The sequence below is a fragment of the Thermobia domestica genome, chromosome 1 (genome assembly GCF_964235325.1).
Source record: "Thermobia domestica chromosome 1, izTheDome1.hap1.1, whole genome shotgun sequence".
Classification (NCBI taxonomy): domain Eukaryota; kingdom Metazoa; phylum Arthropoda; class Insecta; order Zygentoma; family Lepismatidae; genus Thermobia; species Thermobia domestica.
Genome location: NC_137454.1, coordinates 197,998,734 through 198,016,434, shown reverse-complemented (window position 1 = coordinate 198,016,434; position 17,701 = coordinate 197,998,734). Strand labels below are relative to the sequence as shown.

The window sequence follows — 17,701 nt, the reverse complement described above, 5'->3', positions numbered from 1 at the left end:
TGGTAACACTGAATTGCTGTTCATTTGTTTACCGTTTTTACATTGTCACTGTTTACTTTGGAGTGTTGTCTTGTGGAATACGAGCTGTCAGCGAGATTGTTACAAACGATTGTTATTTCTTCGCTGCTAAAGATGATGGTGTCAAGCTGAGAAAAAAAGAACATTTACGACGTATTCTGCTGTACGAATTTAACCGAGGCTCAAGCGCAGCAAATGCGGCTAGGAACATCTGTGAAGTGTAAGGAACTAATGCCGTCGGTGAAAGCACAGCAAGGAAATGGTTTTCACGTTTTAAAGGAAATCAGTTTGATTTGCATGATGGAAGACGCACAGGAAGACCATCCGATTTTGATGAACATTTAAACAGTTTGATCCACGAAAATCCACGCCAGACAACCAGAGAATTGGCTAGTGTGATGGAATGTGACCAAGCAACCATCGTTCCATTTCCAATCACATTCAAGGACACAACTTCGAAGATGAAACTATTCTCGAAATTTGGAATGAAGACTTTCTAAACTCAAAACCAATAGATTTCTACAGACGGGGGATCCAAAAACTACCCCAACTTTGGAAGTTATTGACAATGACGGAGATTACATTGTTAAATAGCTGACAATGACGGAGATTACATTGTTAAATAGCTGCTTGTTTGACTTGCAAGTTTTTAACTGAATTTCATAAATAAAACACTAAACAAACAAACTTAACAAACCTATATTTAAAATCTATATGCATCAACCTAACATAATGGTACTATTATGCCTTTTTTCCCTTCTTCCAGTGTTTTCTTCTCTTTTCACACTTTGCAAACTATTTCGTATTTTTATTTTGTTCCATTTATTCCAGCTGCATTTCAACCACTGGAACTTTCCCATCTTTACGAACTTTACTGCATCTTCTACCTCTTTCCAAACCACTTCTTTTCTTTACTGTTCGCCTGTCATTTCTTTACTTCTTTCTGTCTTCTTCACTTCCTTTCCTTCCTTTACCGCTTGGTTCCCCCTTCCCTCTCTGCATTAACGTAACAAGTCTGAAAATACCTTCTGCATTCTTCTTTTATTTCATATTCATTTTCTAACAGCTTTCCTCTTTCTCTCTACTTTTGTTTCGTGGTATGCTATATACCATCTTTTTACATTCATTTACTTCTTCCATTCTTTTACTCCACTCTTTATAGTATTTTTTCTTACAATCCTCGTTGCCTCCTTTGTTTCCCTGTAGGCATTTTCTGCTTTCTATGTTTCCTTGATGATTTTTTCTCTAAATGCTCTACTTGTCACTTGTTTCGTCCTTTCAATCCACCAAGGTATTTCCTTCCGTCTATTCTTCCCGAAGTATTTCCATATATCGTTCCATTTTCCTACGCTTCGTGTACTATCTTTTGGATGAATCATCATGTATTACACAGCACTGCACAATTACAAGGACACTGGACCCGGTACACGATAATTACAGTTGCCCCCATTGAAAACATGGATTGCTACTAGAACATACAAGTCAGTAAAATGGAATTTAATGTTTAAAAATATTATTATTACTAATAGAGGTAAGACACATTTATTATTTCAACAAAACGAATATTACATTTCTCAATAATTCTAAAAAACTTTTATACCACTCATTTGATTTCATATTCATAGCTCTGTGGTTTCTAGCATCGTGCCTGCTTCTTTTCCTTAGAAATTTAATTCACTTCTTACTGGAAATAAAAATATAAATAAACAGAATGAAGTCAAAATAATTTTAATACAAAAAATTATATTTTAGTATATTGTACTGTCACATGCTCTTGAACCATCATTATGCATCGAATGTTGAGGAGTAGTTTAGTGCGTACATACAGCTACCGGATAATAGCAATAATGGTCTAAAAACGACAATTTGTTTATACTGTTACGTTTTTAGTCTGTATGAAGAGATTAGTGTTATAGTATGCATAGAAAAAGAATCTTCCAAGTTTTGAAGTACTTTGGTCGTGTTTGGTAATGCGAAAATTACAAGACAAAATGATGTGGGGAGTCTTGATGTAAACTGTCTGAGGAAATCAGTATAGCAGAAATAAAGGATAATACCGATAGTGTTTATCTGTGTAGATGCATTTTGGTCTTCTAGCAGTAGTACCTGTAATTATTACTATTGCTCATCAGACTACAAGACATACGTTATTATTTACTTGTTTAACCTAGTCGTTTAAGACATTACCCAACAACCTCACATCACAAAATGAATGGGCTGTTTATGTTAATGCTTTTGCTGACAACCGAATAATAATAATAATAATAATAATAATAATAATAATAATAATAATAATAATAATAATAATAATAATAATAATAATAATAATAAATTGCCCAAGTTTCAACAGAATATAACCATCTCCAAAATATTAAAGGGTCGCTTTTCTTTATTAAATTATTACGTAAGAAGCTGAGAAAAAGACGAATTGAATATCAGTGTACGGAATCCAGAGGAAGGATAGTGTCTGTTGGCACTCATTCTGGTTACCATCGAGGTGGCTTTCTTATAGATATGCCTTACAAGTGTGGGCAGTCCGTTGAATGCTTACAAACGAATGCAGAAGAAATCCACTGAATTGTCTGATTACCAGTCACCAGTAGGGGGCGTATGGAATACAGTGGACTTTCCACTATCAAGCTCCCCATTATCCTGCTTTCGTTTTATGGGCCTACATTAAAGATGGGGAAAAAACGCCGCAATACAATAAGGAATGTTTTTTAACAACCTACTAGACTTTTAATGCCTTTATAAAAACACGACTTTGTCAAAGAGAAGCAAGTCATCTATTAAAGAACATTTTAAGAACTAAAACATACAAATGTTGATATTTTTAATTTAAGCCTTCAAATGAACAGTAAAATAACTTCAAATCCAGACATTATAATCATGCTCAGGAATTCTAATATTTTTTCTACTTACAAGTTTATGCAATTCGTGAACAGTACTTCGACTTTCGACTCTCCCCTGGGGTGTTGGTCACAGAGGACAAAACCAGGAGACAGAACAAAAACATCAGGGGATAATAAAATGAACAGATTTATCAGGTAAAGCAGTGCTGGAGCACAATTTGTCGAAAACATAGGTCACACATCAAACGATGGATATGCGGATTGCGTTTGGTGAGATTAATTTGCTTATTCGTTTGTTCTTTGGTGGATGTTTGCCAACTTACGTTAATACTTATATTATTACGCCAATGCTGTCAAATTTTGTAAGTACAATGTTTTTATTTTTATTTTTATTTTTTTAATCATCCAACTTCAGAAGTTATTACACAAATCCCAATAAGAACTCGGGTATCTATGTAATAAAATACAGTTGCCATGAGAGTTACATAAGCAAGACTAAAAGTAACCTCACGACGCATGTTAAGGAACATATTCGGGATACTAACAGGGAAATTCCGGCGTCAGGTCTGTCGAAACATTTAAAAGAAACTTAATACAGGACAGAAGACTCAAAAATTTTACTATGTTCTAAAAATGATTGAACTAGAAAGACTCGTATCTGAAGTTTAAAATAAATAAATAAAAGTTAAATTTAGACAGGGAACGGTAAAGTGATGAATGAGAAACAATAATTACAAAATTTGCACAACACTGGCACAATACAAATACCAATATGAGTTCACAATCTTTCACCAAAGAACAAGAGAATGCGCAAATTAACCCCGCTGTAACGATCCGCGTATCCATAATTATAAGTGCGACCTATGCTTCTGACAAGGTGTGCCCCAGCACTGCTCTATCCTTGTAAGTCAATTCTTTTTATTTTCCCAATGTTATTCTTCTATCTCCTGTTTTTATGCCCTGTAACCAAGACTCTAAGGGAAGAGTCGAAAGCTTGGAAGTGCAAATGAAGAAAAAAGAAAAAAAAAAAAAAAAAAAAAAGGAATGTCCATGTATGTGCTTTTTCGGGTGCTTTGTCCTATCTGTTGGTGACTCTTGGTACTATTTGAGTGTATATGTCATGCATGCTTAGTTAAAGAAATGAACATTTAAAAAGGGGCGAAAGATTTAATAACCCTACTCTTTTTACGCGGTTTTCAATATTAAAACGCCGTTTTCTCGAAAATGCAGTTTTGTGACATTCCTTCTTTTTTCCACTTAACCTTCAAATGGAATTCAGGAATTCACAAACCTGTAAGTACAATGATTTTTTTCAAGTAATCATGCCTATGTTTTACGTTAATCCTTTATTTATTTTAAAAGTGTATGTATTCATACTGTGCAGTGTATCATTTTATGTTTTCTGCAATTAGATATTATAAAATTTATCTTTAAATGTGCACAATATTTTATCTTGGACTTCCTTTTTTTGTACTATTCTTGAAACGTACAGTACAGTACATAACAAACATTTATGAAGTACTGGTCTATAATAAGAGGTCAGAAAGTATGAATAAGAGTGGGATATTTAGTGTAAAAAAAATGTGTTTCTAATAATAAGGTGGAGCAGGAAGTAAGTAATTATAGAATTCCTGCCTATCCCAGTTTTTTTGTTATCCGGCTTACCCTTCCGCCAGGTCGTGGGAGTTTACTGTACATACGAATATTAACACAATTTTGAGCCTACCACTTCCATAATAAACAACTCATTTTTCTCTCCTTAGATACGGTAGAATGAATGCAATCGTCAAGGATAACTTCAAAAATATACGCGTCAATACATACATATATTGTGGGTAATTAATTTGAGTAATGGCATGACAAATTACTTGTGTGGGAAATGTACGCAAGGAACAAACTTTTAGCTAAGATTTTCCTGGCCGAAAATTGGAGAATAATAGCTATGGATCTTAAAAAAGTGAGCAGCAATGTCTCTCATCGGTTTACATCGGTATACAAGATGATCTGGCAGTGGGCTTTTGTTTTTGTGGTGATCAATCTTTGGATTTTTAAGTCATAGGATGTATGAACTATATGACTTCCAACCGAAAAATTGCATTTTTGAAAGATCAACTTGTATGAAAGATATTTCATTTTCTTTTTTCACTGCGAATTCACACTATGGAAAGTACTGTTGCTAAATTATGTGAAATCTCTCTCCAAAATTTTAGTTTTCGATAAGGCGTCCCGTCCCGTCTTTAGCATGGAAATTAATCACAACTATTATCTTTTGTCTTTCCTTGACAAGGGAAGCTTGCGCTGGTAGACAGTTTTCATAAACTAATTTATAAACATATTCTTTTCTATTTACTAGCGTCTAAAATTTAATATATTATTAACTAAAATGTTTCTGCACCTGATCCGTGTTCTTTAATACCTTCTTCGGCAATATTTCATAGAACTTTAACTTGCACTACTTCGTTCATGTTAATCACTCATGAGGTCAAAATAAACTTGTCTTCTTAAAATTAATAATAACACTGAACAATTTATATTAGAAGAAGTCTACCATCATCCTATTTTAAAGAAACAGTGTTTCCGTATCCATTAACATTGTACTAGATGGATGTTTCAAGACTATCAAAACATATGAGAATCGAAACATGTCATAAAACAAACCAATTTGCACAAGACTTCTTCGCTATTAAAAAAATAATATAAGAATCTTCCTTCATCAGGACCAAGAACCCTACCTTAAACGTCGATAAAGGAAGCTTAAACCAGAAATGCGACTTTCATTATAACTTACAGCAAAAAATCGAATCTTATACGTACTATTATTGCAGAAAAATTTCCACAATATTCGACTCAGTACACTTCCTCTCTCCCCCCCAAAAAAAAGTTTAATCGACTCAGTACACTTCCTCCCCCCCAAAAAAAAAATTTAGTACAATGTTAACGAATACAGAAAAATTGTTGTTCCAAAAATAGGAAGATGGCAGACTTCTTATAATCATCATGACTTATTCAGTATTATTATCAATTTTAAGAAGCTGTAAGTGTATTGTTCATAACAAGTTAAGATCTAAGTTCAAAGCACTTCCTAATTTAGTTTGGATAATTCATCCTTTTTTGAATACAGATCTCTACCTCATATATATGTACGCTATCATCTGTACCTATCTATTTACTTATATATAATACAGGGTTTGTATGATAAGTAATGAGACCAGGTCTGGAAACATTGTTTTATTGATCTGATCTGTACAGGGACTTAAAAGCTTTCGAAGTACTCTCCTCTTGCGTCGATGCACTTCTGCAATCGATGTTTCCACGCTGCAAACGCCCCCTGGAAGTCAGCAGCCGGCATGTCCTTTAGAAATGTGGTCACGGCTGCTTGGATGGCTGTGACGTCTGCAAAACGGGTTCCTTTCAAGCGTGGCTTCAGCTTCGGGAAGAGGAAGAAGTCGGCCGGGCTCACATCTGGGCTGTAGGGTGGTTGTGGAAGGACTTCCACCCCAATCCGGGTCAAAAAGGAGGTCACTAAGAAGGCGGTGTGGGCAGGGGCATTGTCGTGATGCAACTTCCACCGGCTAGCGATCGCCGGTCTTTTCCGCTTGACGCTCCTGTGCAGTCTCTCAAGGACTTGTTTGTAGAAGGCGGCGTTGACGGCTTGTCCTTGGGGTACAAACTCCTTGTGGACCACCCCCACATTGTCAAAAAAAACAATCAACATTGTTTTCACCTTTGACTTCGACATTCTGGCCTTCTTGGGGCGCGGGGACGCAGGAGTGTGCCACTCCGCGCTTTGACGTTTCGTTTCAGGGTCGTACTGGAACACCCACGACTCGTCACCTGTTATGACGTCATCTTCAAAGTTAGGGTCACTGTTCATGAGGTTCAAAGTTCCTGACAACAATCAACACGTCGTTGCTTTTGTTCGTCAGTCAACACTCGCGGCACCAGTTTCGCACAGATTTTTCTCATTCCCAATTGTTCCGTCACAATCTTGTGCACTGTTGTGTGGTTCATATCGAGTTCATCAGCAATCAATCTCAACGATAATCGACGGTCTGAGTTCAGGAGATCCCTCACTTTTGCCACAGTTTCGTCCGTAGTCACTGTTGTCGGGCGTCCAGCCCTCTCCAGATCCTCAACGCTTTCCCGGCCGTTCCGGAACGCACTGTGCCAACGAAACACCTGGGCTTTGGATAGGGCTTCCTCTTTGTAGGCCTCCGTGATGAGAGAAAGCGTCTGAGTAGCCGTTTTCCCCAGGCGAACGCAAAATTTGATCGCATAACGCTGTTCGATGGAACCCTCCATGTTTGTTGATTTTCCGCCGTGACAAGAATGTTCACAAGGGCTTTGTCCAAGGCTTGTCCGCGCTCCACTAAGGCTCGGAGCCAACTGACGCGCGGTGCGTTGCTTTGCTCGGACCCCCCCCTACATCCTCCATCACCGACAAACCCGCTCCAGCGACACGCGCGCCGCGGCGCGGCGAGTCTCATTACTTATCATACAGACCTTGTATATAGAGAAAATAACTTTATATTGTTAAACTAACCTAGATTTTGAAGTTTTTGTGTCTGAAAATCCATCTGAGACATCTTTCGCAGCAGTAACAGCTCCATCGGTGTTCTTCACTGTCAACGTTTCTTTCAGTTCTTCAGCTCGGCGAGCTGGAGGGGGCCTATAGATGTTCAAGGAGGGCGTTGCCTTGGCTATAATTAAAATGCAAATAAATAAATAAATAAATACAGTTGTAATATGCTTCCGCAAGAAGGTCAGTATATATTCAGTTTTCGAATTACTGTCTTACAGCTTGCCTCTTACATGAGGTTTATTTACACTGATAGAGGAGAGTCGTGTGGAAGTCGACATACTTTAAATACATATAACCATAAACTAACACTAGAGGACATGAACTTAAAATTTTCCAGTAGAAGAAATTTATCTTCATAGTTTGATTGTATATAACATATAATTCTAAAGTCCATACACACATGAATTTTCATGAATATATTTATACTTGAAAAAAAAAAAAAAATACAAACTTGGGAGTTTCGTTTTTTTACTTTTTAGTGACTAACGTCGTATTTTGATTAACCGATTTAAGCCTCCCCCCCCCCCAGGTCGAAAACGACCCATTTATGTATTTTGTTATTGCTAAAGCTTCGTATTTGCCCCTGGGTCCTTTTGGACCCAGGGACATAATTAGCCAATAGGAGATCAGCAAAAAGAAAGGACACTAAATTCATCAAGAATAGGTCGAAAACTATCTATTTTCCAAAATAATTCAAAATACAAAAAAGATAAGGGCATATATGGGTTAGCACATGCTATTACAGAATAATTTAGAGAGAATCAACCAATCATTATGAACGAAGTATTCTTCGAAATGTAAAAAACATTGTATCTGAAATACGAACAAGTTTTGTGAACGATATTTCCCTCGGTTTACGAACAATATTTTGGGGTACAAACGCACACACATGCACGTACTCACACTTGAACGGTCCAATAGTACTTTTACGTGTTTTCCATAAAAATTATGTCAATCGGGGTGCTGGTTCAAAAACTACATTTTCTTCTGTTCTGCACTGTTTTTTATCCCCCATAACTATTTTGTTTAATTTATGCAACATCTTTAAAAAATATATTTTTATTTTCATTCTATATTCTTCATAGTGGAAAAATGCTTTAAAAAATACTTGGAATGCCATGTTTCTGTGGCTAGACTGGAACATATTAGTTACGTTTATATTAATTTCGATAAGAAAAATTATTTCGGTTCACAAACTGCGTTATGGAATGGATTAAGTTCTTGACTCGAGGGTTCATGTACTTCATCCACGATTTAGGGGTAATTACGTCACAAAACAAAATATGCCATGTGATGTTCCAGTCAAATTGCTCCCATCATTTTCCGCAGTGTCCTCAAACGCATATAGCTGATTTTATGTTAAAATGGTAAAAATATTGCGCACCCAGCAGCTGTATATGTCTGATTTTCTTCCTGACGCCTACCAAACAATGGGTGATATCAATAAAAATAAGAAACTACTCCTGTGAAGTCCTGCTCGAGAATCGGAGTAACTACAGCTGGAGTACTCTCCTCCCTCAATTTCTTATCAATAAAACAAAAGCCACTACTCAGGTCTAGACTGCTCCAGATTTATGAACGTTCACTCGCGTTCCCTCTGCGCGTGGCAGTGAGCCGTATCAATAAAAGATGTGATTACTCATTTCTCCCATCCATCGCGCGGTCATTTCGTTGTTTTTAACCTATGGCGTAGTATCCTAAACGCCATGGAACGGGCAAGTAGCAACGACAGCCTCAATCGAAGTGCATTTGTGGATGTTATGAAAGAGTTTCCGTAGTACTTTCAGTCACAGTTACCAGAAAGTAAACGAAGGAAAGCCGAGGCTTTGAAGGCAATTACAGTGAAATGCAACGAAATATCAAATTCATCGACGACTGAGATACAAATCCAAAAGAGAATATTTAATATTCGAGCGAGAATAAAACAAAAATAAAAAAAGAAGAAAAGGAAAAACGCGAAACAAGAAAGTAACAATGAAACCACATGGGAACGAACCTATTAGAGCTGATGGATGTTGATTCGAATCCAGCAATATCAAGATTAACACGACAAGTGCATATCACGTGTTGTCCAAGGTCTTTGTAGATTGCTTGGCTTTAAGAACGAAATCAGACACTTGGCACCTTTGTTTCCTTTTAAAAAAAAGTTAAGCCAGTCACGTCATAAAGCACGTCCATCTGATAGCGTTTTCTACACTATACGTGTCCCCTTTCGCCTTGACATAAACAAAATACATTCTCATGTATACACCCTTTCTATCAACGTTGAGTTGAGTTGATTTTGAGTTTAACGTCCTTTTCAGTAGCGAGGCTTCGAATCCAGCAATATCAAGATTAACACGACAAGTGCATATCACGTGTTGTCCAAGGTCTTTGTAGATTGCTTGGCTTTAAGAACGAAATCAGACACTTGGCACCTTTGTTTCCTTTTAAAAAAAGTTAAGCCAGTCACGTCATAAAGCACGTCCATCTGATTGCGTTTTCTACACTATACGTGTCCCCTTTCGCCTTGACATAAACAAAATACATTCTCATGTATACACCCTTTCTATCAACGTTGAGTTGAGTTGATTTTGAGTTTAACGTCCTTTTCAGTAGCGAGGCTATATGAGACGGGACCCACTGATTAACGTGGAATCCGAACCACATGAGCTCCCGCTGGGAATCGAACGCGGGTCTCCTATGCCAAAGGCATGTACGCTAACCGCTTAGCCACGAATGAGCTCTTCCTATTAGTGTATTCGTCTCCAAAATACTAGGTTTCTTTATTGCCACGTGTGTATTGTCAAGTGCTCCGATAGCACTCGGAAATGTATGTTGTTCTTACCACTCGGAAATGTATGTTGTTCTTACCACTCTGCCTTTGCTGTTTGCATATTACGCACACTTACGGATTTTCAGATTTCGTAATAATCGCATCCATTACACTTGTAGTAGTCATAGACACAGTACCTTGAGCCACACCAGAATCCCCTGACATTCCAACCTGGAATCCCGGATCACTCAAGTAACGCAAGAAAACCCGCATCTTTTCCTCATTACGTAGTGCACCACCCCGAATTTCGGTTGATTCTCCTAAAAAAAATGTTGTGCTAATCACTCTACATTTTCTTTCATGAACCTATAATGTTTTTTCTAATCTCCATTTGCAACATTTCTATGCAGTTTACAAGTTTTTCTACGCAGCAAAACAATCATATACTCTGCCATATTTCGCACGGAGTCACCTATTTAGCTTGCTCCACAAATTTGGAGAAGTTACTAGTATCACAGAGGAGTCTTTGATTTTTATTGATATCAAACGCGGAGTAGTTACTCGGCTCGAAAATAGAGGTGTGGTTACTTCAAAAGGGCAGGGTTTCTCCGAGGTCAGCCGAGACGAGTAGTGGTCAGCTCTCTTTTTATTGATACCAATGCGAGTAACTACTACAAAATTGGGAATAATGAGTAACTTCTCCGTTTTATTGATATCACCCAATAAATAACAATGCATTTCTTTTAATCTCTACCATAAAATTTTGAAGTTTACACATGGCAGTTTCTGAAGGTGCAGTGACGATGTATTACTGCACTGTAGTTTCACAGAACCGAAATACTGAAGTGCACTTAAGAACACCTCATACATCTCCAATTCATATGAAATTAGCAACATATAACATGTGTTTGTAAAGGGTATGTTTATTGTAGCGTCTGAAGAAGGGATGCTGCTAGTACTTTGAACATTCCAGGACAGTACGTATCACGAATGTAATTGTGTGTGCAAATCCGTTCTATGTGAATTTCACTGTATGTCTGTATGTCAAGACAAAGCGAGCAAATGGCTATTGTGCAATTAAGAGTGTTTAAGCATGGCAATGCAGTGGGAAGACGTGGCCAGACAGTGATCATATTGTCCATCGCTGGAGTATACAATGGAAGTACATAACAGCCATGTCCCCAATATTTCCACGACGCACCACGAACGCTTGGGCAGAATGATCAAGGAGCTGCTTTAACTAACAGGACAACAAATGCCAGTACAGTCAGAGTCCCCCCCCCCCCCTTCTGCATATGAGAGCACAAATACTAAACAATCAATTGTTGAACGAAACCTTCGTTCTTCTCCAATGATTACCCTTGATATTTGTTCATAGAGAGTGTCTTCGGTGAGGTCGGAAAAGACTGCAATGACGAGACGGCTGGAAAAGGTCGATGAAAATCATTTGTTTCGTACATAGTGGTGGTTGTGTTCATGTCTGTAGAAGTACAGGACAACGCGAAAATAAATACTGTGTTATCTCATTCGGATACCGGACTTGTACATGGAACTTGGTATGAAGGCAATACGCTACACATCCTGCTTGCCTCTAGTCTTCAATTAGCGGAGCACCACTAGCGTGCCGAACATTCAATTCTGTCCTGCGATCTTATCTGAACACATTGCAGGATTCCACCCTCCAGCAAGATATCATGTGTCCCCATACCACTAGGGCAACGCAGCATGCTGGAGATGGTATACACCTTCTATTACTCTGGCCTGTTAGAGGTCCGAATTTAAACTCTATCGAGCATACATGGAACATGATAGGAGACACCTAACGGCTAAACGTGGTATGGGAATTATCACCGCCTCGCCATGTCAAGATCTACAGTGAGAGTGGAATATCAAATTCTAGACAGATACTTCGTATCCGTACTATCGGCCACGTGCCCAATGGTTACACGTGCTATTAAAGTGAATACTGTATATTTTTGGATACCTTGTATAACATGAAGGGATATCCAATGGTCATCAAGTTGGAGTCATTGCCTTTCTCTCCTAATTTAGGTCATATCCTGCCAGTTATTTTAAACGTATTCCCACTAGTATATATGAGCAATTACAAAATTACCTACTTCATATACAAAATAATATTCCTGTAATATTTTTATAAATATTAAAGCAAATAAATGAAATGGAACAAAATCTTTAATTTAAGGCTTCATGTTTATTTTGTTTAGAGACAAATTATTAATGGAAGTGAATAACTGTAAAGAAATTGACGGAATGAGAATTTGCAAAGAAAGGGAGAACCCTGAGAGAATTACGGACATGGTGTTGTCTACCATCGCACAAGGGATCCTTCGCACCATATGCGAGCACTCTACCACTGTGAACCGCCGTGATCTCCAATAACACTGTTCTACAAATTTTAACTTTTTTTTTCTTTCCAAAACGAAAGTAGGTGTTCTTTATGGTTTCTGACCTGCTGATCACGAATCTGAAGTCAGATATGCTGTATCAGGTCTACCTTTTGAGAAATGTTTAAATGAAAGTTAGAATCAAACTCTATATTTGGTGAATTTATGCATTTTAATAATATTATTACTTTTATGTACAATAGAAACCATTTTTTAAAAAAAATGTAAGCATGGCATATCTGGATATCACAAAGATAAAAGAATGCTTATACATTAGTATTTCATGGAGTTTTTCATTAACAATAAACTAAAATAAAGTTTAAAAAACACTAAAATTCCACATTTGGATTTGAAATGCCTTTATACATTGCCACCCAAACAAAAGTCATCTTTTGATTAAAACGTAGAGATAGATTGAGACATCGTAAGAAACGAAATACCTACGAAGATTTCCTCTTGTGTGATGTGGGGACAGTATCACGGGCCAATGTCCAGCAGTAGTCTGCGAGCATTGAAACACCAGATTTCCCTTTGTATCGCTGCTCCAGGATCTGAATTGATTGATGAAACCTCTCACCATGCTCATCAGACACATCTCCTAGGTTTTCGGGAAAGAAAGACAGGTGACTATGTAGAAAATGCACTTTCAGCGACATATTGCACCCCATAGTGTGTAAGTTTGACAACAACTCCTCAACTAGTTGCGCATAGTTCGCACTTTTGTTGTTTCCTAAAAAGTTTTCTGAAACACTCTTAAGAGAATTCCAGGTTTTCCTCTCCACTTCAGTTAGTTTTCCATCGAATACGTCATCTTTCATCAATTGGCGTATCTGGGGACCAATGAACACACCTTCTTTTAGTTTAGCATCTGAGATGTTTGGGAACTTTGTCTGAATATACTTAAATCCTTGTCCTTCCTTTTCCAACCCTTTAACAAATACCTTCATAAGCCCTAATTTAATGTGGAGGGGAGGCAAAAAAATCTTCTTGGGGTCTACAAGAGGTTTCTCTTTCACATTCTTAACTCCAGGAGTGAGGGATGCACGGGTAGGCCATTCTCGTTGTATGTAGTGCATTTCCCTGGCTCTACTGTCCCACTCACAAAGAAAACAGCAGTACTTTGTGTAGCCTAACTGTAACCCTAACACCAAACCAATCACCTTCAGGTCCCCACATATGTTCCACTTATGCTCATCATACCTCACTTTTTGCAAAAGGAGTTTCAAATTTTGGTAAGTTTCCTTCAGGTTTACGGAATATCCAATTGGAATCGAAGGGTAAGTATTACCGTTGTGGAGGAGAACACACTTCATGCTTGCTTTCGACGAGTCCAAGAATAACCGCCACTCATCAATTTTATACGGTATTTGTAATGCCTGCATCAGTCCTACAACGTCAGTACAATATATGCAGTCATCACTACTGCTGTAAAATTTAAGAAAGTCATGTTGTCTTTCACGGTAGAATGTAACTTTGGTTCCTTTTTGAAGAAGGTTCCAACCTTGCAGTCTTGAAGCTAGAAGCTCAGCTTTTTGTTTGGGTAAGTTCAAGTCTCTAACAAGGTCGTTCAGTTCCTCTTGAGTTATCAAATGTGGTTCTGTGACACGTTCACTGTATGTAGGATCTTCATTCTCACTACTCACACAACATTCATTCTCATCATCACTACTGTCTACTGTCCATACTGCTGGCGGCACAGGCACAGGAAAACCTTCGCCATGTGGGATGGGTCTTCTAGCTGATTGTAGATTTGGGTATTGAACCGACTTTTTACCTTTGGACGTTATTCCCTTTACATTTGAAAGACAAAAGTAACAGTCATGTAAGTGATCATGTGATTCAAACCATAACATTGGTGTAGCAAATGGCATACACTTATGAGAACCACGTAACCACCCCCTTAGATTCACAGCACAGGATTTACAACAAAATTTCGGTGCCCAGGGCTTCCCTACGTCGACCTTTGATGAGAAATACAGTTCGTATGCTTTCTTAACAATAGGCGTTATCTTGGTGAGTTTCTGTTTTGGAGTTATTCGCCCACACACATAACAGAAATTGTCACGATGATTCTTACATTTCCTAGGCATTTTCAAAATTGTAACACTTAATTTCACAATACCAAACGTTTCCAAATGTTAACTACTTTACAATGAAACATCTACCCGTTACGGGTCACAAAAACACACCTTTCAATGTTCTTTGTCTGCTATAGCATTCAAGAGGAAATAAAGCTCACCACACCAACAAGCAAAAAGTAAATATTGATAGTCAGTTGTTTCACCGTCATCCGGTGTTGCCAGGTCTATGTGGGGAAATTTCTTTCCGACGTCCAATTTTCCACTTTTTCCGCCAAATTTCTTTACCTTTTGTGTGTGAGAAGGGGTAGTCATGCGTTTTATATTAATAAAGGCTTGCATTTTATACATCAAGATGTATGAATAATGTATAGTGTCTGAAATATATACATATAAAACATTATTATAATAAAGTTTTTAAAATATATATTTCCCCGAAATAGTTCCACAAAATAGAAAATTTTAACTACATTTCCCCATTTTTCCAGTAACTGAGACCTGATACGCAAAAATGGATATTATTTTCAGATTCAGCAGAAAAAAATCTTTAAGAATCACCTATTAGTTTACAGGAAAGAAATTCAGTGTTGAACAGTGTAATTGCAAAGAACTAAACTAAAAACATTATTAAAGATGCTAGTGTAACTACATAGATACTCTGGGAAAGAATATTAATTGCTAATATGCAAAATCTAACGTAAAAACTTGGGACTTTTATCACAGTCGAAAAATCTGTACAAATATTCTATATATAAAAGACGAAATCCTGACTCTGAGAGAGTGACTGAATGATTAATACCTAGGCCAAACTGCTTAATCTAGGAATTTGAAAATGATGTACTGCTTCTGACGTAATGTACGATTAAGGAAGGATTTTTGAAAATTTAACATGGACTGGAGAAAATGACAGTTGTAATTATAATATGTCCATATTTCGGAATCCTTTAAAGTCACCAATTAAGCTTTAAGATCGGAAATGCGTATCTTGACTACTAATGAATTCCATTGGTATAAAATTATGTATTTTATCTTCTTTGTAACAACTCCTCGAGAGGAATAATTATTACAGTAAGTTCATATCTCGGAATATTTTAAGGTTAAAGATATGAAATTTGTATTTGCATTTTTCATTTCAAAGAAATTAAACACGTGTTTAATCGTGTTTAGATGTTTGATTTAGAATAAAAGAAAAGATGTGAGAGTGGTTTACTAACGATGCGATGAGTTGGAATTTCGTGCAGGCTTTCGATTGGTTGGATGGAAGTTCAGTGTCCCGTTCAGCACTGATGCTATATGAGATATGGACCTACAGCTTAATGAGGAATCCAAACATTAGTTTCCAATGGAAATCAAACCCGGGCCTCCAATGACAAAGGCGTGTATGCTAATCATATAGCCAAGAGGGAGCTCTGTGCGAGATTTCGAGTTGAGATGAATTCTATATGAAAGGTACAGAACCAAGAAAACAAAAAATACCGCCCGCAGTAAGACGGGAGCATTTGCAAGGATATCATAAAGTTAATTATGACTTTTGAACTTGAAATAGTCATAACGTGCTGAAATGTTACAGAAATAAATTATGTAAATAAGATAATACATTGTACAAGAGGTACTTTGTCCTGATAGCATCTTACATTCGAAGTTACTTGCTGTATTGGCTACTAAGTACTAACTACAAGCCAGCTCTTACCTGATAATCGTCTATAAATTGGAAACTACACATTATTATTATTATTATTATTATTATTATTATTTTAAGCAGAAAGCGTAGTTGCCCCTTACCTTTCCTAGAAATTGAACTGGCAGACGAGGCTGCAGCAACATCACGACAAGTTGACGCAGTAGCTCCAACTCCTGTCGAAAGATGAGGGTCTACTCTCATGGGATTGGCTGATGATAAAGGAAGGCATGTTACAGCCCCCTGAGACTCATTCATCTGCTTTTGCCTACACGGAAAGAAACCAATTTTATGAACTTCAGTCGATACTGATTATAAATTAATTTGCAGTAATGTTTATACAAGGAAAAACACTTCATAAGATAATAGAACGATTCACATTTAATCTGAATGTGTTATACATATAATTGTATATGATTATCTTCAGAAATCTTTACTGCAATGCTTTCATAGTATGCGAATTAAGACAAGCCGATATAATTCCACTGAGACTAAGTAGTATCTAAAGAATATAGCAAGAGGTGGATTTTAATTTTGAAAACACACGTACTACTTACTTACTTACACATATATAATAACGACGCTCTGCTACAGCTTTTTATATTTACGGCGACGAAATCAACTGTTGCTGTAAAAGGCTAGAAGTCATAAAACAATATACACAAGTATAATCACAGAAACTTCACAACAAATAATGTGAAGTATCAAAAGCAGTTAAATAAATTATTCAATTTTATTACCGTTCCTACCACTAGTTATATCATTCTGCATCTGATGATGGACCAGACATGGGGCATGATGGAGTGGTGTAAGAAGTGCGAACGACTTTACATACCAGTTTCATAACGTATGCGGACTCACGCCTAGGTCGTGAAGTTAATTGAGTGTAAGCGAGGGTGAACAGTAGACCTCATGGAAGTTGAACGTCTTTTTCACGAATTGCAGACTAAAAGAAACGGAATCTTTCTGCCGTGCTTCAATGTTGGACACATGACAAATGGAAGACAGGACATAATTCTGGGCTGCCGAAACGGCTCAACCCTGTAAGTTAGGCATAGCTGACATTTTTCTTTGGAAAGCGAATCTAAATAGTAAGCCTCATCAAAGTTATTATTATACCGCAAATATTAGTCTGCAAATTCTGTAGTGTTGCCCATGAGACGACCAATAAGCTTGCTTTGCATCGATTCTCAAAAAAACTTTCCTCGTTTAGTTTCGTAAATTTACGAACTGTGCTTTTGTAAGTTGTCTCTGCAAAATTTTGCACTTGTTAACAACAGGAAATTCAAATGTTATATACGAATAATTGCTGAATAATTTGTATTAGTTAAAA

At 37.2% G+C, this 17,701-nt stretch overlaps 1 protein-coding gene across 4 annotated transcripts in view; it reads right to left on the bottom strand.

Moving 5' to 3' along the window:
• LOC145692692 (uncharacterized) overlaps positions 1 to 17,701 on the bottom strand; it is a 180,533-nt gene that overhangs the window by 19,743 nt on the left and 143,089 nt on the right. For all 4 annotated transcript variants that reach the window (XM_081768104.1, XM_081768095.1, XM_081768085.1 and 1 more), the window contains exons 3-4: positions 16,473 to 16,636; positions 7,414 to 7,570 (exon numbers count right to left, since the gene is read on the bottom strand). In XM_081768104.1, coding sequence (XP_081624230.1) covers positions 7,414 to 7,570; positions 16,473 to 16,626 — 311 coding nt within the window. In that variant the 5' untranslated portion in view covers positions 16,627 to 16,636. The remainder of the gene's footprint in view (positions 1 to 7,413; positions 7,571 to 16,472; positions 16,637 to 17,701) is intronic.